Below are 25,265 nucleotides of genomic sequence, written 5' to 3'. Positions count from 1 at the left end.
TATGCTTTTCGAAAACAAGAGCTGCTGCTCAGCATGAACGTGACGTGGCAACACTGGCCGTATTAATATGGCCTGACTTCCTGCTTTACAAACACAATCAAAAAAGTCAATATAACTCAACCAATAACTGTTTCCAAGATTTTTCAACAGCGAAAATGAAAGGTAGAACTGGAACCTCTGGCGTACTTTATATTCCAAACACCAGAACTGCAACACTACTCTCGATGCGCGTTTCACCTATCAAGTTGAGGTCTTCAGAAATGAAGTACACCAATTCCTACCTCTAAGAGCCGACATTTCTCATAAATTTACCCTTGTTCGATCCATTAGAAATTCGTTTTAGAAATTGTAGCTACAGGTAATTAAAGTTCCAACCAAATCAACTGAATACTATTTTTATAGATTTTTTTCAACAAATCTCTTAAAATCTATTGTTCCGTTAACTTAACCGGATGTCGCACCCCTACGAACGACAACTGTCAAAAGTAGAAACTTGTGCGAGCTGAGGACTAACGAGGTCTTACCTTTTATCGTGTGATTCCCAATGCGGGTTGGACGACAGGAAGTCAAAATCAATCGTCCGACTTTGCGGTTTGAATCACCGGTTCACACAGGGGTCGATTGATTGAGTGGAGCAAAGCACCCACATCAATCCACTAGGCTACCGTTTGAGATAATTCTTCAAATTGAAGGTAAGTTCAAACCAGCCAACAAAATGTTGGTAACATTTGTTGGACACAGCAACTTGGCAAAACCACTTGTCTGTCCAAAACAAACTCAGTTTGGTAATAATGGAACTGAACACCGCTGCTGGTGCTATCCATGCCCAAAAGCAAAGAAAAAGGTAGTGGCAGAGACAGTCCCCAACAAATGGGACAAGCAAGCTATGGCAATAACCTAATGTCCGAAATTTTATTGTTCCACAATGCGGGAATAATTTTGTACATTTCAATGAGCTCTGTCACCAGCTCTCTGGTCCATATAATGTTTGCTTCCGGATAGAATAACACTGAATTACTTTGTGAAGTTATTTGAACAATAAAAATATCCACAAATAACGTACCTGCTAGATGAAGATTCTGATGAGAAGGTGCACTAGCGACATCACTTGTATAGACACCGTACAGACTGAGAAATGTTTTCCATGTGGAATGGAAAACATCGCTCAGTCTGCTACAACTTTCTTTCATGTTATGCTGCCAGATGTTGACGAAATTCCTCAACTAGTTGCTAGTTGACGGGATACAATTCAATTCAATTCAATTCAAATATAATTTATTGTCTGAAGAATATATGCTTATTGACAAAGCCTTGTGCGAAATATAAATAACATATAAATGAAATCACAATAAACTAACACAAACGTTCAGGATGTAAGAACATGGTCAATAAAATAAAATAAATCAATTTAAACTAAATTGAATCGAATAAATAAAATACTGTAGATATTACAGTTACTCTACCTAATTAAAATTATCGTCGTAGAATTCTGCTAAGCTATAATAAGATCTCTCTCTTTCTTGAGAGCTCTAAGGTCATTTATGATGGTTCTAATAGCTTGAGAAAGGTGATTGAACATTTTGAGACCGTTGTCAATAATGGAATCTTTAACTAGGGTCGAAGAAGGCAGCGGTAATTTGAAGCTGAATCTTTGCCTGGTTTGATACATTGGCTCGTCCAAGTTGTTAAACAAGACCCTATTTTTGAAGAGAAGACAGAAGGAGACCACAGTTAGGATTCTGTTAGAGGCAAAAAGAGGCTGATAAGAGTCCCTAGGGTTGGCTTTGTATATGCATCGTATTGCACGTTTTTCTATTAGTAATACTGATTGAAGGCATGTGGTAGAACACACCCCAAAAGCAAATACCATAACGAAGATTGGATTCAAAAAGGAAATGATAAACCATTCTAGCTTCTGCAGATCCGAGCTCAAATGCAGTTACTTGTATTGCATAACATCCAGAGGAGAGCTTGGATTTCAAAGTATCTACATGTTTGTTGAATTTTAAATTATTGTCAATGAACGAGCCGAGGAATTTAGAAGTTGGTACGTTGTCAATTTGAATATTGTTTAGATGTACGGCTGGAATCTGGCAACAATAGGACACTACTTTTGTTTTTGATAAATTCAAGCTCAAGAGATTTGAGTCAAACCAGTCTTTCACTTTCATGATGTCATTCTCAATAACTTTATACTACGTATGGTTGTTAAGAGCAAGTCATGAAATTGTGGTATCATCAGCAAATAAAGTAAATTTTCCTTGGATGTTACTAGTCATTAATGTAAATTTAGAATAAAAGTGGGCCCAGTACCGAACCTTGTCGGACGCCGCAAGTAATTTTACCTTCATTTGAGTATGAATTGGTTTTGACCATCTGGGTGCGATCTGCTAAGTATGACTCAAACCACTTAAGACTCATTCCAGTTATACCATATCTACTGAGTTTCCGTAAAAGAATTTTATGATACACGCAATCAACACCAACATCAACATATTACTAACATTTTGTTGTCCGGTCTGCACTAGCCTCAACAAAACTTTTTTATTTATGAACCAATCAGAATAAATCAAACACTGAATGTTGAGGTAAGCCTACCACGCACAAACAGACACCATAACTTATACCTGTATTATATGTATTGTTTACTATCATCAATTTCTTTTTCGTTATCTCATTTCACATAAAATAATGATACCGTTGCGGGCTGAAAGCTAACGAGGTCATACTTTTTAACGTGTGACCTCTTTTTAACCTCTTATAGGATCTCCGAATATTCCCGAATTTTCAATAATTAGTTACGGAACATCTGACATGAAAATCCACATTGAAGAAGTCGGTATGGCCAATTTCAAAATTCGAACGACTCAACAGCACGCACACAGGAGTCAAAAGGACTACGACCTCTGCGCGATCCACCTGAATGGCCGGATCGTATTTCAGCGAGTCACTTTTCGCAAGACAAACAAAGTCTGCGTTGAACTTACCTAAGCTCAATTCGGAACAGATACCACATAAATGATGAAATGTAACATTATCGACGTTGGCTCATGCCACAACAACAGTGGGATCAAATTTACGTGGAATAGCACATGGCTTGATTATCTTAAGATAACGATGTCGCGCTCTGATGCGCCATTTTTTCAACCGCATAGCCTACTCTAGTATTAGCGGTTTTTGTTTTTTAATATCTCCTTCAATGAAGCCAACAAAAATTTATACCGAAACTGGAAATCTTCGCCAGTTACGTTATAATGTAACGGTGGGGTGACGCCCAGTTCTTCTACCATCCCACGCGGGCACTTGCCTGAGGGGGGCAATGGGGTAATAAACCCCCCCGCCCATGACCGAACATTTCTTATTTTCAAATTCAAAAAATGATGATGATGAAGACATAATTATGGGTTTTTACACCTGTCTTCTAGTCTTCTAGCTTCTAGGAGCAAATTATCGAAAATAGAAAAAGGAGAGCATAATCTATTGATATATCTATTGATATGAAAAGCTCTGAAACTGAAGATATTGATATAGATGTATAATCTTCACCCACTGCGCATGAACGGAATTTTAGAGAACTCTTACGTTTTTGCGTCGAAAATGGAGATACCGTACTGAAATAACATTTAAAAAACTCATCTTCAAAAGCAACGTACATCAGATTTTGTCGGTTTTATAAATTGTCATGCCTCTAATTACAATGAGCCTTCGGTAGAACCAGTTATGACAGGCAAACTGTCATGAAACTAATGAAATCTTTGAATTTGAATATGGATGATTGTGTGGGAATTGGTACCGATGGGTGCAATTTAATGTTACTTGAACAGAAAGGCGTCATTGAAGAATTGTAACAAGAATTGAAAAATGTTCTGAAGTGCCCACGCAGTAATCACGCATTGAATTTATCAATTTCGAAGAGTTCATGAAAGAAATCATGAAAGAAGTCATCCCTTTTTCAATTCATCTCCTGAGAGACCCAGTGTTCTATTGCACGTCAATGGAAATGAATTGAAAAAGTTATGTGATACAAGGTGGGGTGAAACACATGAATCAATTCAGCGATTTCAAGAAAGTTTTCCAAATATCATTGAATCCCTTGATTTGATATCTAATTGGAGAGAGAGGGATTCTGCATTTAAAGCTGCTTGTGTGAAGTTATCACTCATTTCCACCAAATTCATTGTAAGTTTACGTTGTCTATCAGAAGTATTAGGACTCACAGTAAACTTGAGTAAAATTTTGCAGGCTACGAAAGCTTTAGTATTACTCAAGTTTCAATTTTCAAAACGTATATGAACCCCCCCGTGGATTTACCCTTGGCACGCGCCTGATCCCATGCACCGTTTGTGATGGTTCAATCTCCTTCAGGGTCCTCAAATCCTCGTCCTAGATTACTTTAGATCGACCATCTTCGAGGCTAAACTCTCCGGAACGAAATTTTGCAAACTAACGTTCGAACAGTGCGTTCATTATCACTATAATTGGAATGACGAGACAAGTGTGCTGTCGTCAGCAAAGCAATACATTGGATTCCTGGTTTTTTCCAATAAGTCGTTGATATACAATAAAAAGAGGGTTGGAGACAATATGGATCCCTAAGGAACATAAGGTTTATGGTAAAAATATTCGATTGATATCCATCGACAGCCACTTGTAGGGAGCTTTCTATAAGAAAGCTAGAGAGCGATACACAAAAATGATCTGACAAGTCATAGCATCGAAGTTTGGCCAGCAAACACTCATGCCACACTCTTGATCGCGTTATTCGAAATATGGGTGACATACGATAGATGTGTTGATCTGTTGATCTTTGTTTCCGGAAGCCAAATTGATGATCGCTCAAGATGTTAAAGCATTCCAAATATTCAAGGATATGGTGGTTTATGGTCTTCTCCATCATTTTTGATATCACGGGTCTATAGTTATTTGAAAGAATATTTTACCGTTTTTGGGCATATAGTAATAATGAGCAAAATATTGAAATTTGGAAAAAAATCAGCAGCATCAATATATAAAGTAGGTACAACATCCAGTATATAAATATTTATTGAGGTACGGGGCTACAAAAACATGACATTCTCGATTCAAATGTAACAAATTTTGAATGGTTTTCTGATCCTTTTTGATGGTTGAAAAGTTGATATTAACTTCCCATTCAGTTTTCAAAAATGTTTTTATTTCTGTATTTCTTTGTCTGCATTTTTCGACTTCACCTTTGAGAGTTAAAGTTATACCCACATTCAGAAATATATCTTTTATGACCTTCACAAGACTGCAGTCAACTTTATGAACTGAACCCCCACTAGTTTCATCTGATAATTGTTTACAGAAATCAACAAGGGACCTCTGACCTTTCAATTGCGAAAGAAACATTTTTCCATGTAATGAATTTAAAATATTTTTAGGTAACTCATTAATCATATAATAATTATCCGTCAATAACATCAATGGAGAATTATAATACAATCTGTTTTGGGAGAATTACTAATTGGTATTTTGATTACGATTTTTTTGTGAATTTGCGTTGAGGCAATATCAATCATGTGGTTGTCATGTTGTTGCTGTTATTGATAGTAAACTCCAAATTCCAAAATGAAAAATATTCTTTCGTGTAATTCGATGTTTTTAGGAATGTAGCTGTTTCGAGAGAGCTTTTTCTGTCTGAAAGTTGCTTTTTTGCATCATCTACACATCTTTGTATTGAGGTATTTGTTTAAAATGACTGCTTTATTTCTTCTTTGGAAGATTCCCATACTTCTTTTGTATAAAGATGGAGAAGTAGAAAGCCACTTCCTTTCTTCCCCAAGAAATAATAAATGTATGTTATGATTCATTTCATTCCTTAAAAATTTAAATTATGGCCCATCAAACATCAATAAAAGGTCATATTCCACTTTTTTTGCTATATCACCTTTATACATTGTTCTACTTTGCTCCATACTCTCTTCCGCACAAATTTATCTGCCAACACGGTACCCTGACCCAACCCCCCTTACTTATTCTTTTTGATCCAGTACTCCCCTGAATTTTTGTTGTAGTTCGTGACCAAGACATAGTACGTTCACATTTCTCAAGCGTCGTCAAACGTATTCCGTTTATACATAGAATTTATTTCAGTATGTGCCCCCGAAATGTGTTCTATTTCCATACCATTCGATTGCTGCACGTACGCCAATACTTATTGAATCCAGAAAATGAGTAATTAATTATTCCCGAATTCAACAGATTTATTCAATTTCTGTTCCGAGTTGGCGTTATACAAATATCCAAAGGCCAAGGTAAACAAAATCTGTTTCAATCCTCTTCGAAAATAACGATCTTCCAAGATATTATTTGAGAGTGAATCAAACAAACATTTTCTTGAAGACTCAAGTACGTATATTTCAGTGGTGTTTTCGTTTTTAGAACATTTGTGAAGCGAATCATAGATTTAAGTTCAGGATGTTGAATTTGTTTCGGTAATTAATGTATTTTTTAACGAAACAGTGAATAAGCTAAATGTACATTGTACAAATAGTATTTTTGGATATGCTGCAAATTTATACGGGACCTATGGTTTAAGAAATATTTCAGGAAAACCCAAATGAGTTTTCAATTGATCTTACGTTGAAATTGAAAAAAAAATTAATATATTGCCCAAATCTTATGAATAGGTGGTTGTATGGTGTCTTAGGATGTAATTTCATCTGGTTTATGAATTCAGGTTTGCGATTTATATGTATACATATACGTGTTATCATCTCTTAACTAGTTTTATATTATACTTGTGTGTTTTTGCGAAATTTTGTTGTTCATGCTTCATTGACAAATCCTATTTGTGTACTTTTTGATGTGTGTTTATTGTCTGTATAGGTATATAGATTCTCAAGTAATTACTGTCTTACAAACCGAAGCAGACGCAATGAGCCAAAAATGACAGTCTTCTGTCATTTTTGAAAATGACAGAAGACTGTCATTAGAAATAGAATAGAAAATCTTGATGTTTTTTCCATCATTCCTCATCTTTTTGGCCGATATTGATCTCACCCTTAGCCGAAAACAACACGACGAATATCGTCTTACTTATTAGCTTGTATGAGTCTGAGCTTCAATAAATTCTGCACTTATTTTTTCCACAACGGATTCAATTTCCCTCGGAGCGTACAGCGATACCGGTATCTCGTCAATACCGTAGGAGTGCCGAAGCTAGTATCATAATCATCATTATCTGCTAGCCATTCACTGAAATGTTATCATGAGTTAGAAGCAAACTCAACAATAATCAGGCAATCTTGAGTAACAATTGTACAAAGACGCTCATCAAATATTGCATTAAATATTCAATTGTTTGATATCGGCCGGCCGTACGACCTCGTAATTCATAAATATGGGTTGATCCAATTAATAATAGCAAGCCAGCACAGCAGTGTTTCTCAACCGAGCATAATTCTCATTCTACTGTCAACACTATCGTTACAGCCATTGATCCTAATTAGAGTCTATGCGCAACTAGAGAGATGAAAAAACAATATGCGTTAACGGACACCATAAATCATAAATTCAATTTGTGAATCGATTTTGAAATAAGAAAAATGATTCGCTTTTATGCGGACAGACTTATTATCAATAAAAAGCCATATGGTATGTTTACTACCAGCTACTACAAGGTAATATAATGCAACAATTAGATTCTTCTTCAAGATTGAATTCGTTGCTAATTGGTTTCATCCATCTATCTTGTAGTTTAAAGAAAGCGGAACGAACTTCCATTCCTATGTCTTCTTTCAAGTCTTCAAAAGTCACTCTGCCTTATGGCTTATTAGGGTTTTCCCTCAAATCATTTTACAATGCCGCTCCCTTGCTTTTATAGGCTGAAAAGTTTTTCATTGGGTTTTCATGAAGTCTTGTATTTTTGTTATATTCGTAATTTCATCTATTTCTTTCTGTAGATTTAGTGATTTTAACTTGCTACAAGTACGCATTGTACATCGCTTAGCCAGTAAACATTATTATTATAATTATTATCATTATAATAACTCTGATTGAGTAGATTGAAATGATTGTATTATGCCTTAGTATTGCAGGAAGTATTTTTCCTTTATCGAGGTAGACGAAAAGTGAACAAGAATATTTGTATTGATTCAAATTATGTTTAGAAAAATCGCTTAGATAAGTCAATTTTATTTGGCGAGGGTACGCATGATAATAAATAATTACTAATTTCAAAAAAAGAAATGTTTCTATTTCATGCCAAGCTAGTACGGATTTCCTGATCACCAGAATGTCGAAAAAGGTGTTACAGAGTGGCCGACACGATCACCAGAATTGTCACTCTTGCACTGCAATGTTGTTCAATACTTCAAAATTATTTGAAATATTCTCAACGAAATTTTCACCATAATCAAGAACTTGCTGTTTATTAACATTTCTAAAAATAAATATCCCGAAGTAAGTACTACATTCAAAACTATTTTCATATTTTCGATAGTAATTGTCCAAATTTCAAATGCTGTATATCACGGTAACGGTACATCCCCCCCTGCCAGGGGATTCCACTAACTCCTCATGGGGAGTCCCCTTTCTGTAGACTCCCCAGGTAGAATTGGGTACATTTATTATAATTAGTTCTTTATAGTATTCCACAATGATCTTCATCATTATGTTATGTAAATTTTGATGAGGTTAGGTTAGCTTGACAGTTGATGAGAATATTTAAAAAAATTGAAGTTTCAAGTCTGTAAAAAACGTAAAGAAGAATGATTCACATCGTTTTTTGAGGTATACACTATTAAAAAACAATCTTTGAAACTATGCATTCAAATTTTTCCAAAAATATCGATAAATGCCCCAAAAGTCCTTTGTTTAATTGTGTTAGTGTCCGTTCTGTCAATGTCAATGAAGGAAACAATTTTTGCATGGAAACAGCAGACAATTTGAATACCAAAAGTTTTGTAATTTATCGTAGAATGCAAATGTCCCTCTTATCAGCCATATTCGAAAGCGATAACCGTTCGTTAGTTTTTACTGATAAATGTTTTGTCATTTCGAAGTACCAGTAAAACGAATATGTGGCTTTTTGTTACGAGAAAAATAGTTCGCCGACATTTTTTTCAGTATCGGCAAAGAGCTTGATTCAACATAAAAATATGGAGGGCAATAGCGCAAGGTTGAATTGATAATATTCACGGTACTACTTCAATCAGAACTCCGATGATACTGCAAGGTCGTGGTTTTCTACCTTTGTAGTCAATATCAATGATTTCTGTGAATTTATTCACACAGAACTCTGATGAAGTGAGATGCGTATAATTTTCAAATTGAATATCCCTTACTTTCTTGTATTTTGAGTTAGGTATCACAGGTTGAAAGATAAGACCTCGGTTATCCTCATCTTACAAGTTTCGACTGTCGAAACGTGTTGTTAGTATGGAGACACGAAAACTCAGTTCAAACAATAACATTCTGAAGTGCTCATTGTTTGTATCACCGTTTTGTAACGATGATACATTTTCCAAAAACCCTCACTTCCAAAATATCGCCCACATTTACTGAAACACGTGTACTTTCTCTCGAATTTCACAACTGTTTCAACTACAATCGAACTTCCTTCGTCCCATATGTTTCTGTTATGATTGAAAACATTTTTATCTCGAGCGACTCTGTTTTTGTAACCTGTCTTTGTCTGATGATTGTTTATGTTATAGATAGGAGTTGTAAAACTATTCGTTGGCACGAGTTATTTCCTTCAAAATGCAATCTGAGTAATCTCAAATGTAAACAAAGTGGTACGATGAACTGCGTAAATTAATACATGTTAGCAGGATTTATGGACAAGAATATACTAATGGATTTTTCAAGTGAAATTCGCCAAAATTCGTTACTTCTAGACTCTGGCGAATGCAATGGGGGCATAGGGGACATGTCCCCCCCTCGGACCACTCGTTAGTTTCCCCAGTGGTGATGACAATGGGGAAACCATTCAGAACTATTCAGAATTTTTTTGATGATCCAATAGGAGTATGCATGTAACGGGAATATATTAAAAAATCTCGCCGGAAATTATATTTTTTCACTCTGCATTATGATAAAGCATGATCTCAGTAGTTATTTCTATGGACATTCCCATTTCAATTAAAACTTAATATTCGAAAATGAAAAATTTCAGAAATCATCATTAGGTTTTCCAATAATCGCACATTTTAAAGATCACCCTACTTCCAGACTCGTATTTTTCACTCAATGAAATTAACTTCAACAGATTTTGGCATGTGTCGAAATGAAATTTGAAACAAGCAAAATGGTCATACTATTGCTTGCTTGTTTACTATTCTACTGTTTAATAAAACTAGAAACTTATGCGAGCTAACTCTATTTATGCTATATAGGTATCCCATACAGTATGGGATGCTATATAGGTATCCGAATACAGGAAATAGCAGCCACTAACGGTTTCTCGAGGGGTATTGTAGATGACATAATAAGGAAAAAGAAGTTCAGATTAAGAATGAACGAAATCTCGACTTTCATAAAGGACAAAAAGCAAGATAAATACATCTCAGTTCCATACCATCAATATACGAGGAACTTTGGAAAGATTTTCAAGGAACTAGGTATGAAGGTGGTTTTTAAAACAAGTTATACACTACAGAGCCTTTTGGGAAGTCCAAAAGACAAAGTCGAGAATTCGGAAAAGTCTGGAATTTACGAAAATGAATGTAAGGACTGCGATGCAAAATATTATGGACAGACAAAAAGATCTATTAAAGTAAGATATAAGGAATACAACATAGCACACTTAAAATATGGAAGACCTGAAAAATCAGCAGTCGCCCATCATATTTTGCAACAAAACCATTCCATAGACTTCAGTTCATTAAGATTAGATAGACAAGTTAACAACAGGCAACTAGATGCCTATGAGAGTGTAGAAATAAGTAAACACAATAATATTATGAATAACGAAGACGGACCTGTACCAAAGAGCATACTATATAGCTTGTTTGAATAAAATAAAATAATGCTGTTGGGTTTACTGATTACTACTACATAAGGACACATTGCAAAAATAAATTTGGATAGGCAATATTGTGAAATTAATTTTTATATAGCTGAAAATTGTTTTATCAAAAAAATATATTTTTCATAATTATTACACCTTTCTAAAAATACTGAATAAATAAATTAATGCAACATTTACACTTCTTTGCTGACATACGCTTATGAAGTTTTCATTATGTTTTAATATTATTCCTAAGCCATTTTGTTACAAGACTTATTTGAAATCCGCATATATAATAGAGTTGCACAATACAAGTGTTCAATCACTTAGGTGCCAAACTCAGTAATGTAATCAGAAATTAGTATAGCTAACCAAATCCTCGATTAACTTGCTGAACTATAAAATGTATAGTAAAAATGTATGGTATATATATGTATGTATATATATGTATATGTGTGTGTGTATATATATCATATCATATTTATTGTATTGTTATCATTTTCAATTGTATAAATTGTATAAAAATTGTATATTGATTTTGAGAATCCTATTGTTACAGTGCTTTTGTATAATATGATTATAATAAATTAAATTAAATTTAATTAAATTAAATTAAATATTGTAAAATAATAGATAAGGCAAAATTGTAAAATTAATTTAGGTTGGTCGGTAGCCAAGCGGTTCGACGTGGTTGATTTGTTCACTCACTCGAATTGACTGCCGTGTTGGTCGGTGGTTCAAGCCCTAGTCTGAACGATCGATTTTCACTTGCTATCGTCCAACCCGTGTTAGGAATCACACGTTAAAAGGTAAGACCTCGTTAATCCTTAGCTCGCACAAGTTTCGACTTCTGAGGGTTGTCGTTCGTATGGGTGCGACAGCTGGTTAACGGAAAAACAGATTTTGAACAGATTTTTTTTATACCTGTATGGTTGGTACTCCTGGATGGTTTACCTGAATGGGTTACCTTTATAGCATAAATAGAATTAGCTCGCACTAGTTCTTTGTTTTACTCTTCCTCTTTGAAGATGATCACTTGGTGATCGAAACAGGTGTCGAGGTGTTGAAAATAACGATTTGGTGTTGGGAAAAAACTACAGTAATATTCATTGTTGTTTTATTTAATCATCTCCTACATCTACTATTGACTGAATTTTTTTTAGGTACTCTCGTATTTCCTTTTTTCACATGTATATATTCCATATTTTATCACTTGATATTTTTCAACTCCTATCTTTACTTGTGTATGTGACGATTTCCATGCTTGTAAAAAAGTCTCAGGTATTGTATTGTAAATAATTCAAATTGTAAAAAAGAATTACAAAAACTTTTAATCAAGCATGGCATCAGTCTCCTAATCTTCTGCAAAAATCAATCATAGTTAGAAGTATTGAAACGGCATAAAATCATTAATTTTGTTTCTTCGAAAACACATTAAACTTTTCAATATCCGTCTCGATCTATATCACAGTTTTTGTAACATATATTTCCATAATTTTTCAAACTGACGGAATTGCTTCCAAACTATTTTCCTTTTGTTTGTACCTATTTCATTCACAACTTCAATCGTCAATATGAAACATGGAAGGAATGTTCCACGAATGTTCCACGATAAAATAATTGAGATAGATAAAGAGAGTAGATGATGACACAAATGCAAATATTTGTACAATTGGAGTCTATTACAAAGCAAATATTGTATTAGAAGAATGAATTAATGAACAGGTTTGAACTTGCGTTTGTATATGAGATATTGATTTTTTCATTTCTTGCATTATTTCCATTCATGGTCATAAAACTGAGCATCAACATTGATAAATTATTGATTTCTATCTGAGCGATATTGACGTTATATAAGTCGTTGTTTGTTTGTTAATATTTACAAATTTCACTTGCATATAATATCTATATTATCAGTTTAGTGTATCAGTGTACAATAACTAAAATAAAAGTAACTACTGAGAAGTAATTTGAATTTAAAATAAATTTTATCTCAAGGTTCATCACATTTAAATATTTCGTAGCGGATTTTCAACTAAGAAAGATGAAATATTAATTATTTGTTATTTATTCTGTAATTTCGCTATTTGAAAAATCGATAGATGAAATGAATGTTTGGCCATCCATAATATTCTAGCGTTACTAAACTAATGATTGTATAATACTTTGCGGTTTCATAAGACACCATTTTCATTTTTCCAAATCGAAAATCTTGTTTTTGACCTTTTCTTGGATAGCTTGAGTGTGTAATATGAATCTTTATCTCATAACAAAACTGTTCGAAGAAAAACTTTTTATTCATACTAACTGATTCCATTGATATCAAGTTAAGGCGATTATTCATGAAGTTGATTCAGAAAATATATATTTCAAATCCATTTTGAAAAACATTATCAGGAAGTTTATTCCACATAAACGCAGTTCTCCAAATAAAAGAGTTCTTGAACATCATCGTATGATCTGCAATATACAGTGCATTTCTTTAATGCCCCCCACTTTTTATTTTTTGTACGGGTCAAATCAAAAAATTGAAATTTGGGATAATGAAATTAATACGTGAATACTTTATCTTGAAGTGAAATTGACAAATGAAACTTTCAAGATGGCGACTAGGCGCCATCTGTGAAAAATTTCAATGGAAAGGGGGGTCTTGTGTCAATATCTTCAACTACCGCAAAATGGCGGAACTTTTAATAATTGATCAATGAGGAGAGGTCCTACAATATGGTTTCCCAATATGCCTGCCCAAACGTCATTTTTTCTGGATATTGGGTATGTGTTGCTCGGAAAATGTGAGGGTTGGTGTCACTCCAATTTTTTATAAACATAAAGTAACTTAACAAATCTCACCGGGTTGTTGAAATTGCCATATGGCAGATAAAAAGAAATATTTCTAGAAATATCGATATTAATGTGTTTGTCCTTAGGATATTATTAAATGTTCCGCAATTTTGTAGTAGCTGAAAATATTCGTAGTCAAAGGTTATGAAGTATTCGTCAGGAGTCTCAAAGTGATATGTCACAAGACCCCCTTTCCATTTGATTTTTATTCCCACATGGCGCCCAGTCGCCATTTTGAAAGTTTCATTTGTCAATTTCACTTCAAAATGAAGTATGCATGCACTCATTTCATTATCCCAAATTTCAATTTTTTGTGTTGACCTGTTCAAAAAATAAAAGGAGGGGGGCATTGAAGAAATTCACTGTATAACAATAAAAATGTAACAAAAAATCATAAAATAACTAATAGAAAGGTGACAAGAATCCAAAACATGTAATGCCCGCCTTCGAGGATGACAGTGTTCCATGTAAGTGAAATTTCACCTGTTTCATTTAGTATATTGTGTAGGAATCCTATGAATGGTATCTGATTCAATTACATAACGAATGTGTGGAAAACAAATTGAATTGAAAAATTTCAATGTTCAATGTTCATATAAAAGTATTTGATCCGAAATTATTTTTTCTTTCGTGTAATTCAATGTTTATATGAAAGCAGATGTTTTGAAAGGGCTATTTCTTTCAGTTTTTGTGTGAAATTCCCACATTTTTGTATGAATATGCTTCAGAAGAAATCCAAAACCTTACTTTCGCAATTTACAATACTTTAATGAAAGATAAAGAAATATTTCATCTATATTTCGAAGATGATACACATTTTTTATATCGACATATTGGTAAACAATATTTTCAGAGAATTAATATTTGGTAGTTCAAGTGGGATACAGTTATATATATAAATCCTTTATTTAGTCAAAGACTAATAAATTATACATATAAGTGAATAACAATTTTAAAGAAATCCATACAATCTAAAAATTATAGTATTTTTTTTTGTAACTTGTACAATGTCATTAAGCTGTAATATACTTATATTAAAAATAATTAATTACTAATTTACATCTCACCTCAAATATATTGTAAAAAAAATGTTACTACAATATAATTCCATCCGTTAATTGGTGCTTCTTGAGTTTGACTTTAAATATACTCAGACTTTCAGAATTTTTTACATAAACCGGAATATTGTTGTACATGGTTACACCTTTAACAAAAATAGAGTTTTGGCTATATGTTCTGCTAACCAGAGGAACACGAAGATTACCTCTACATCTAGTATCGTGCTGATGAACATCCTGATTGAGAACTAAGATATTCTGCAAGTATTCAGGTGCTATACCTCTTTTAATTTTATGAATGAATATAAGGAAGTGATATAATAGATAAGTCTTAACCGGTAACCAATGAAGAGTATCGAGCATAGAATTTATTGACGTGTCACGTGCACAACAAAGAATAATTCGCATAGCTCGATTTTGCAATTTTTGCAAACGGCTTAGCACATTTTGATTTACCAGATAAAGCACTGTTGCACAGTAGTTGAAATGAGGAAGAATAAGTGTATTATAAATTATAAGTTTACTCCACTGAGTGAGATGCGGAGAACATCTCCTCAAATAATGAATTTTCATGGCAATTGTTCTTATAACAGTTTTTGCATGGTCATTAAAATACAGTTGACGATCAACCAAAACCCCTAAATATTTAAATGTCTCAACCATTTCTATCTGGACACCATCGATTGAAAGTTTTGGCTCTGTTTTCATTACTTCCCTATACATTTTATCTCTACTGATTAACATCCATTTTGTTTTGTTTGTATTTATTTTCAATAAGTTTCCACAGCAATAATTTTGAATGGCTTCTAAACTTTCGTTGATTGCATTGAAGCATGTTGAATGATTATTCCCAGTGTAATAAATAACAGCGTCGTCAGCAAAGAGGTGTATACAACATTCTTTCACCACCTCAACCATATCATTTATATAAACTAGAAACAATAAAGGACCCAGAACACTACCTTGAGGCACTCCTATATTATTATCGAGTGTGCCAGATGTAACATGGTTAAGTCTTAATTTTTGCTTCCGGTTATTCAAATAGTCTGCAATCCATTGTAATGCTGCATCTACAATTCCAACTGACTCCAATTTCTTCAATAATCTGGTTCTGTCAATAGTTTCGAAAGCCCTTTGCAAATCCAGAAAAACGGTCACTGTTATTTGATTTTTTTCTAAAGTGTTCTTCCAATCGTGGAGCACACATTGCAGAGCAGTTTCACAACTGTGTTTATTACGAAACCCTGACTGAACACATGTATGGGCCTTATTACCTTCCAAGTGATCCACAATTTGATTGTAGACCGCTTTTTCTAGTACTTTTCCTATAATTGGTATCATATTTATTGGTCTCAATTCACAAGCTTTATTCGTATTTGGGACTTTAGGAATTGGGATAATTGTTGCAATTTTCATTTCATCAGGCACTTTATGAGTTTCGAAAGAATAATTTATCATATTCAAAAGTGGTTTAGAGATGGTTGAGAAGCATTCTTTCAACAATTTTGTAGATATTTCATCTGTACTATTTTTATTTGTCATTGAAAATATTATTTCCTTGAGATTCACAATGGTAATCATCTTGAAATATCTCAATTTATGTGAAACAGGACTAACTATACGAGGAATTTCGTCTTGAGGTATATTAATTGAATCAGTGATATCGTTAATACTTTTGACATAGTATTCATTAAGACTATTTGACATTTTGATATTATCATTTTCAATAATAACATCATCGAATTCAATACTTGCATATGTGCTAGAAACACTATTCTTTGGTATATATTTCTTCAAAGTCTGCCACATTTTAGTAGGATTACCGATATTACTATTTATTTTATTTTCTAAATATTTCTTTTTTTCTTGTCTTATAACCTTCACAGCAGTGTTTCGTTTTTGTCGGTAGGTTTCTCAGTTCTCTGCTATACGATTATTGACATATATCCGATAGCTTTCATCTCTCTCTGCAGTCTCATTTTTGACTATAATATTCCACCATTCTTGATAGTGAGGTAATATTTTTATCTGCCTCACAGTCTATATAATTCAGTCTCCAGTTAGATAGTTAGAAATATTCTTTGTGAAACACTTTTTCTGGTTTTGGAACACGAGGCATATTCAATATCTTGTTTCATTATTGGATGCTTGAAACAAGTGATTATATTTGTTCTGCCTAATTACCGATAACAGAGAATTTCAATGTATTTTTCGAGCTCCCACCAAAAATGCACATTTGATCCGTCATCAACGCCTTCGCCAAAACGCAAGTTTCTCCGCTTTTACTTCCGAAAACGAGAACGACTTCCGAGAATCGAGCGTCCAAAAAAGAGAACGTTCAACAAGAAAGTGCAACTTACCTTTCTGTTGAAGAACATGCGTCGCATATTGAAATTCGGCTGTGCTGGCATGGCGCTGATCTTATTCACCACCATATTCACAAATCGAAACTCACTATCACATAACAAAGAACTGCCCGAGAAAGAGGAAAAGTCTCAAGCGTCGCGGTCGTTCCGAATCGCGACAGAAAAAAAAACAACAACGATTCGATTAAGCCACGTTATCGATTTGAACTCTAGAAACAAACGAACGATCGCGTTAATCTAGTGTGCCTTGCGTCTGACTGAGTTACTCAAAGCAGTCCGAGCCATGTATATAACGTCCCCCCTTCGTGACCGTCCAACTTTAGCCGTCTTACGGTTCCCAGAACAGAGCGACTGACTGTCTCAACTTTTCGTGTCGAAATTCGTTTTCTAGGCGGCTGTGAGAAAATTCGAATTGTTGCGCGAATCGGAAATCGGGGAACGTACGAAATAGACGTGCCTAACTGCCGAAGGAAACTTGGAAATTTCAAATTCCTGGCAACTTGTTCACTCATTACTAACGATTCTTGAAAAAAGTATTATCATATCGCCATCAACATTGAAAGATGCACAGTCGAACGCTTTATTTAGATTGGTTAGCTGACATCCGGCTCGAAGGACCGTAACAGGAATGGAATGATGAAATAATCACCAAATCCTCAAAGTTTCTCAATTTCTCATCAATATTATATTCAAAAATATAAACTTTTCAGGCTCCTGATATTAAAAATTCTCATGACATCACAATAATCATGTTTTAATATTCGAAAATGTTTGATTCTAATGTTGAGGAATTTTTAATTTTACATCCGAATGTGTAAGGACGTTCAACCACCACCAATCTTGTAACAGTCACTCAATGTATTGCGGAGGGTATTGATTGTCAATTTCAGACTGATGTCATCTACACTGATTTTTCTAAAGCGTTCGACAGACTTGACCATAGTATCCTGCTCAACAAGCTTTTGACTTTTGGTTATCCAATGAATTAATTACCCTCTTTAAATCGTATTTTTACAACCGTAAGCAGCACGTCCAACTCAATAGCCTCAAGTCTATCGAATATATAGCCACATCTGGTGTACCACAAGGATCAAACCTAGAACCCACTATTCAAAATGTTCATTAATGATATCGGTGCTGATAATGATGTCAGTTTCCTTTTATACGCAGATGACTTGAAACTCTATCACAATATAACATGTTCTAATGATCGCTCTTAATTTAAATCGCGTTGCAACATGGTGTCGGAAAAATAATCTATCATTTAACATATCCAAATGTAATGTAATGTCTTACTCACTGAAAACTAACTTGAATTTACACAACTACGTCATAAACAATCAAGTTCTGGAGCGTCCTGGCACACTCACTGATCTAGGTGTTACTTTTAATTCATCCCTACATCCCTACATACATGCGATGAGCTCTAACTGCAGCTCATCGCATGTATGAATTCTTAGTTAGAAATACAAAATACTTCGAAAAAGCTTCAACATTGAAATCACTTTATTTCACATTTGTTCTATCTAGGCTGGAATATGCATCTGTCGTGTGGAGTCCCTACTATCAGATTCATATAAATCAACTAGAAGACCTACAGAAGCGCTTCCTGAAATATATGTCTTTTAAACTTGAAGGCACGTTTCCTACTGTAGGAATACCCTATTATGAATTGCTTTTAACTCACAATTTTTGTAGTCTCGCGGTAAATATTATTCATTTCTTTTTTTATTCAAGGTGAGAAACCATATCACCTGCTCTCAACTGTTACATATGCTGAATTTTTGGGTTCCTAGACGATCATCTACTAATAGTGTCATATTTTATCTCAACACTCCGTGTACAAATATATTGAAAAAATCTCCAATTTATACAATGTGCGATACCTCTGATTCTGTTAGTCTTGTCCTAGATATATTCAACTGCCAGATTATACAATTCAAAAGACATTTCTTAGTTGATTTGAAAGGGTTATATTTTTAGGAGTGATTAATTTTTTGGGAAAGAAAGTTTTTGGCTTTCTACTACTCTTTTTTCTTTCGTGTAATTCAATGTTTATATGAAAGTAGCTGTTTCAGGAGGACTTTCTTTCAGTTTGTGTCTGAAAGTTACTTCTTTGTATGATCTACACATCCATGTATAGAGTTATTTATTTTCAAATTGATTATTCCTTCCTTTCTTTGGAAGATTCTCTCATCCATTTTTTTTGTATCAGATGGAGTAGTAGAAAGCCAAAAACTTTCTTTCCCAAAAAATTAATCACTCCTAAAAATATAACCCTTTCAAATCAAATAAGATTCCTCATGGCTGGAATTAAATCAAATAGGTGAATGAATGTCATTACGATGTCATCGATGACATAAGCAGATCAAGCTTATTCCGTGACATTCAAAATCGTAATTCATGAATGAAGTGTGTGTATTTTCTATAATGTTATCCAATTTGGTACTGAAGAGCCTTAGGGCAAGTGTCTTAAGGCGAAACACGTGTATACCAGTTAGGGTGACAGTGTTCCTTGTGAGTACAATTTATTACCATTCATTCAAAGTAGAACTCATGTGAATGATATCTGATTCTTATTCCTCCACGAATGTTCGATAATCAAACTGAATAGAGGAAAGTATCTTCTGTATAATTCAGTGTTCATATAGAAGTATTTGTTTCGAAAGAATTTTTTCTTTCGTGTAATTCAATGTTTATATGAAAGTAGCTGTTTCAGGAGGACTTTCTTTCAGTTTGTGTCTGAAAGTTACTTCTTTGTATGATCTACACATCCATGTATAGAGTTATTTATTTTCAAATTGACTATTCCTTCCTTTCTTTGGAAGATTCTCTCATCCATTTTTTTTGTATCAGATGGAGTAGTGGAAAGCCAAAAACTTTCTTTCCCAAAAAATTAATCACTCCTAAAAATATAACCCTTTCAAATCAAATAAGATTCCTCATGGCTGGAATTAAATCAAATAGGTGAATGAATGTCATTACGATGTCATCGATGACATAAGCAGATCAAGCTTATTCCGTGACATTCAAAATCGTAATTCATGAATGAAGTGTGTGTATTTTCTATAATGTTATCCAATTTGGTACTGAAGAGCCTTAGGGCAAGTGTCTTAAGGCGAAACACGTGTATACCAGTTAGGGTGACAGTGTTCCATGTGAGTACAATTTATTACCATTCATTCAAAGTAGAACTCATGTGAATGATACCTGATTCTTATTCCTCCACGAATGTTCGATAATCAAACTGAATAGAGGAAAGTATCTTCTGTATAATTCAGTGTTCATATAGAAGTATTTGTTTCGAAAGAATTTTTTCTTTCGTGTAATTCAATGTTTATATGAAAGTAGCTGTTTCAGGAGGACTTTCTTTCAGTTTGTGTCTGAAAGTTACTTCTTTGTATGATCTACACATCCATGTATAGAGTTATTTATTTTCAAATTGATTATTCCTTCCTTTCTTTGGAAGATTCTCTCATCCATTTTTTTTGTATCAGATGGAGTAGTAGAAAGCCAAAAACTTTCTTTCCCAAAAATTAATCACTCCTAAAAATATAACCCTTTCAAATCAAATAAGATTCCTCATGGCTGGAATTAAATCAAATAGGTGAATGAATGTCATTACGATGTCATCGATGACATAAGCAGATCAAGCTTATTCCGTGACATTCAAAATCGTAATTCATGAATGAAGTGTGTGTATTTTCTATAATGTTATCCAATTTGGTACTGAAGAGCCTTAGGGCAAGTGTCTTAAGGCGAAACACGTGTATACCAGTTAGGGTGACAGTGTTCCATGTGAGTACAATTTATTACCATTCATTCAAAGTAGAACTCATGTGAATGATATCTGATTCTTATTCCTCCACGAATGTTCGATAATCAAACTGAATAGAGGAAAGTATCTTCTGTATAATTCAGTGTTCATATAGAAGTATTTGTTTCGAAAGAATTTTTTCTTTCGTGTAATTCAATGTTTATATGAAAGTAGCTGTTTCAGGAGGACTTTCTTTCAGTTTGTGTCTGAAAGTTACTTCTTTGTATGATCTACACATCCATGTATAGAGTTATTTATTTTCAAATTGATTATTCCTTCCTTTCTTTGGAAGATTCTCTCATCCATTTTTTTTGTATCAGATGGAGTAGTAGAAAGCCAAAAACTTTCTTTCCCAAAACATTTCTTAGCTAACTGACAGTTCTGTTTTAAATTTTTTTTATATAGATTCACAAATTATATTATGTAGGTACATATTTGTGAATGTCACTGTTACTCCATATTCTGTAATTGGGTTCATCCTGTAGAATAGTGTATGAAATGAATAAATATCCAGCTCGAAGGACCAGTTCATTATCAGAAGTTGAATCATTCACTTCTAGTAATTATCTAATGGCAATAGCACTTTTGTACATTTTCAATAAAAAACTATGGCCAACTTTCGGAGAAAGGAAGAAACTAATAAACTTTCAAAAAAACTTTATGCAATAAATATGTAGATCATGCACAAAAATACATTTCACAATCTTCAATGAAAAAAATATGGCAAGCTTCCGAAGAAAGGAAGAAATAAACCAACTTCGAAACGAACTTTTTGTAAAAATTATGTAGATCATGAACAGTCATTTAATTTTTTTTCCCATTTTTTGTGAAAAAAATGTGGGAAATTTCATGCACAGTAGTTTTTTTCAGACACAAACAGGAAGGGAAAGTCCTTTCGAAACAACTACTTACATATGAACATTGAATTACACGAAATATCCGTTATGAAATTCAAACAGATAACATTCAACGGAACGCTACACAACGTAAATGTAAAAGAGTATATAGATACAAAATTCCACTTACAGGAGCCACTGAGCCACAAGAACACTTGTCTTCACTCCTCATCATTCATCTTCACGTTTTTATTTTATCAAATACTTTGAAAAAATGAAACACGTGTCTCTAGCATAAGTTTATGACTTTCATCACCGAAAAAGGAAATTCTCGTCTTGTCACGATGACAGTTTGTAAAAACATTAATACGGAAACTAAAACTGATCGTTAACAATCAATACATTTTGTTGTCCACCAAGAAACTCGTTTGAAATTGGTACTCAACATTTGTTTCTGTCAATAATTTAAAATGCAAGTAATACACACATCGGAAAAGTCTAGGGATATTTTTATAACATACTAAATATCATAAAAATAAATGCATGAGGTCGTTTAACTTCGATTAAATTGGTACACACGACCACCCTGTATATTTCTATGGGTTGAACAAAGCCTGCAAAAACGGTAACTAATCTTTTATCAAGTTTTTTACAAACTGTAGGTTTTCGGCTAAAATGAATAATCTGAAAGTGTCGAGTTTGTACATTCTATGCAGTTCTTGCTCAGCAATTAAACTGGAAATATTGTGCTTTAACATGGAACGCCATCACTTACCATTGGCTGAGATGAATAGAGCTGTAGGGCTTCTTCAAGGTGACATGCGACAAAATGATGTAGCTCTTCGTTTGGGGGTCTCCCAAAGTGTTATCAGTCGATTGTGGCGGCGTTTCCGTGAAACTGGCAGTCCAGCCGAACAACATCCAGGGCGAGGACGCGCTACAACTGCAGTTCAAGACCGATTTTTGGTCTTAACCGCAAGAAGACAACCGACAATCACAGCACCTGAGTTGGTTAACGTGTTGCAGCAGACGCACCAGGTAACCATTGATCGTGATACTGTCAGAAATCGACTGCATGAAGCAGATCTCCACAACAGAAGGCCACTTAGATGTCCACCTTTGTCGAGAGGCAATCGCGGTAGAAGATTAGAGTGGTGTCAAGAACATCAAAATTGGGATGCAAATGATTGGGCCACAGTTTTGTTCACAGACGAATCCAGATTTGGATGTCATCCAGATTCTCGTCGAGTAAGACTGTGGAGACGACCTGGAAATAATGAACGTTTGAGGCACGTCCAGGAAGTCCACACATACAGAGGTGGTACAGTAATGCTATGGGGCGGAATCATGATCGGCGGCAGAACCGATCTCGTTTTTCCAAATCGATCCCTCACAGCTCGACAGTACCTCGACACCATTCTTCTACCTATCGTCCGTCCGTTTGCTGGTGCTGTTGGTGAAAACTTCCACCTAATGCACGATAATGCTCGTCCACATGTCGCGCGTCTAGTGACTGACTGGCTCACCAACGAAGGAGTTGATGTATTGCCATGGCCAGCACAATCACCGGACCTGAATCCCATCGATCATGTGTGGGACATGCTTCAACGAAGAATTACTCCGCATATGGGGAACATTCACACAACGTTTCAATTGAAAGAGCTTTTAATCGCTGAATGGGCAAATGTACCTCAACAAGACATTGACAATCTCATTTTGTCGATGCACGATAGATGTAGGGCCGTAATAAACCAGCGTGGAGGCCATACTCTGTACTGATTCCAATTTTTTTTGTATTATGATTCTTTTTCGGGGTGCCAAAGAAGAGCCATATATTTTTTTTTTAGTTTTGCCTATATGCGCACTCAGTATTTTTGACCATTTCATAAATTTTGTTGTAAGTTACATTCGTTTAATAATCACCCGTCAACTTTTTCTCCCTAAAGCGATCTAAAAAAAAAATATTGCCATTTTTAAAAATATCCCTAGACTTTTTCGATGTGTGTAGTTTTGGATATATCTAGTGCGGCCACAGATACTTTTTCGAAAACTCCCTGTATATGACTGCCCACAACCACATAGAGAAAGCCCCTTTTTTCAGATGGAAATTCTCCGATTCATTTGTCCTCAATAAACTGTGGGACTCAGTTCCTTACTGATTTCAGGGGCAATAATTCAAAACAAGTATTTAAATCTTGAGTGTACCAGTAAAAAAAATGTAGTTAGTTCTTGTCACTTTCGAATCTTACAAAATATTCTAAACGCGAAAAGAAGAAGAAACGTGATACATGTTTGAGAAAGAAAGAAGATTTGACACTCGGGTGTCCTGGATTTACATATTTGGCATTTATGGTTTTCGTCAGCACATCCTGTGAAAATAAATCCAATCTAACAACTACTTTCACTATCATTCGAAATGTCATTATAACAAGAACAAATAATGTTATTCAATGCACTACCCACTGTGAAGTGTTAATTATTTTTTATGCGATCTATAATAACATTAACTAAAGACATGTTAATTTACCTACTCCTAATTTATTTCAAAATGATTATTGACTCGATGACTGTTACTAACGAATCATACGTGTTACGTGTACTGGCCAAAATTGCCCAAATGGAAGCCATTATCTACATCAATCCAAATTCAATATCTACAGTAATACTTGGCAAAGTTGGAATCATAGATATGATTGGTGAGTAACACTATTAATTCAGTGATTTGCCCGTGGTTACTGTCGATTAATCCACAACTGCAAAGTTTTTAAACTTTCTTTGTATTTGTACAATTACTATGATTCGAAATTCAGTTAGATCAAAAGGTTTGACTACCTCAACAATGAATTGCTTCCACAATTTTTTTATTGTCGTGTACTTCCCTAAATCTTGAGAAACTTCATAACTACAGGGTGTAACTGAATAAGTGTAAAACATTTAAGGAGGTGATTTCTCATCGAAAAAAAGATAGGATCTTTCATATAGAGAAACTTCATTGGAGCATCCCTTGTTAAGATACAGCCCCTTAAAGGGGGTACATAAAATTTGTATAAAATTTTTTTTCACAAGCACTGAAAAAGTTACAATATTGAAATTACCCTGACGTTTTGCACTACCAAAAAGACACTCAGCCAGTAATTTATTTGGTTTACCCCATGGTTGTAAGGGGTGAAAAACGCAACCCCTAAAATTTATTTCCAATGTAACTTTTTGTTTTATTATTTGTTAACCATTTAAAAATTTATTTCCGATAGCCTGTTTCATTTTAAACAAAAAATGTGTCTTGAGTTTTTTGCCCAAAATGAACCAGTTCGCAGCAAAAAATTATTTTACGAACAACTACAGAGATACATCGTCATAAATGCGAACTGGATG

The 25,265-nt window shown here is 34.2% G+C and overlaps 1 protein-coding gene across 8 annotated transcripts in view; it reads right to left on the bottom strand.

The window, feature by feature from the left end:
- Sarm (Sterile alpha and Armadillo motif) overlaps positions 1–25,265 on the bottom strand; it is a 185,890-nt gene that overhangs the window by 79,533 nt on the left and 81,092 nt on the right. For 2 of the 8 annotated variants that reach the window (XM_023166071.2, XM_074175529.1), the window contains exon 1: positions 17,235–17,501. The exons of the other annotated variants lie outside the window; for them this stretch is intronic. In XM_023166071.2, coding sequence (XP_023021839.1) covers positions 17,235–17,309 — 75 coding nt within the window. In that variant the 5' untranslated portion in view covers positions 17,310–17,501. Of the gene's footprint in view, positions 1–17,234; positions 17,502–25,265 lie in introns of those variants that run through there. 8 annotated transcript variants of the gene reach the window in all.

Source organism: Leptinotarsa decemlineata, unplaced genomic scaffold (genome assembly GCF_025532065.1).
Source record: "Leptinotarsa decemlineata unplaced genomic scaffold, Ldec_3_MD MMD2_tig00001064_RagTag_RagTag, whole genome shotgun sequence".
NCBI lineage: Eukaryota > Metazoa > Arthropoda > Insecta > Coleoptera > Chrysomelidae > Leptinotarsa > Leptinotarsa decemlineata.
Note: the sequence above shows the minus strand (reverse complement) of the source record. Positions and strands in the feature narration are given on the sequence as shown.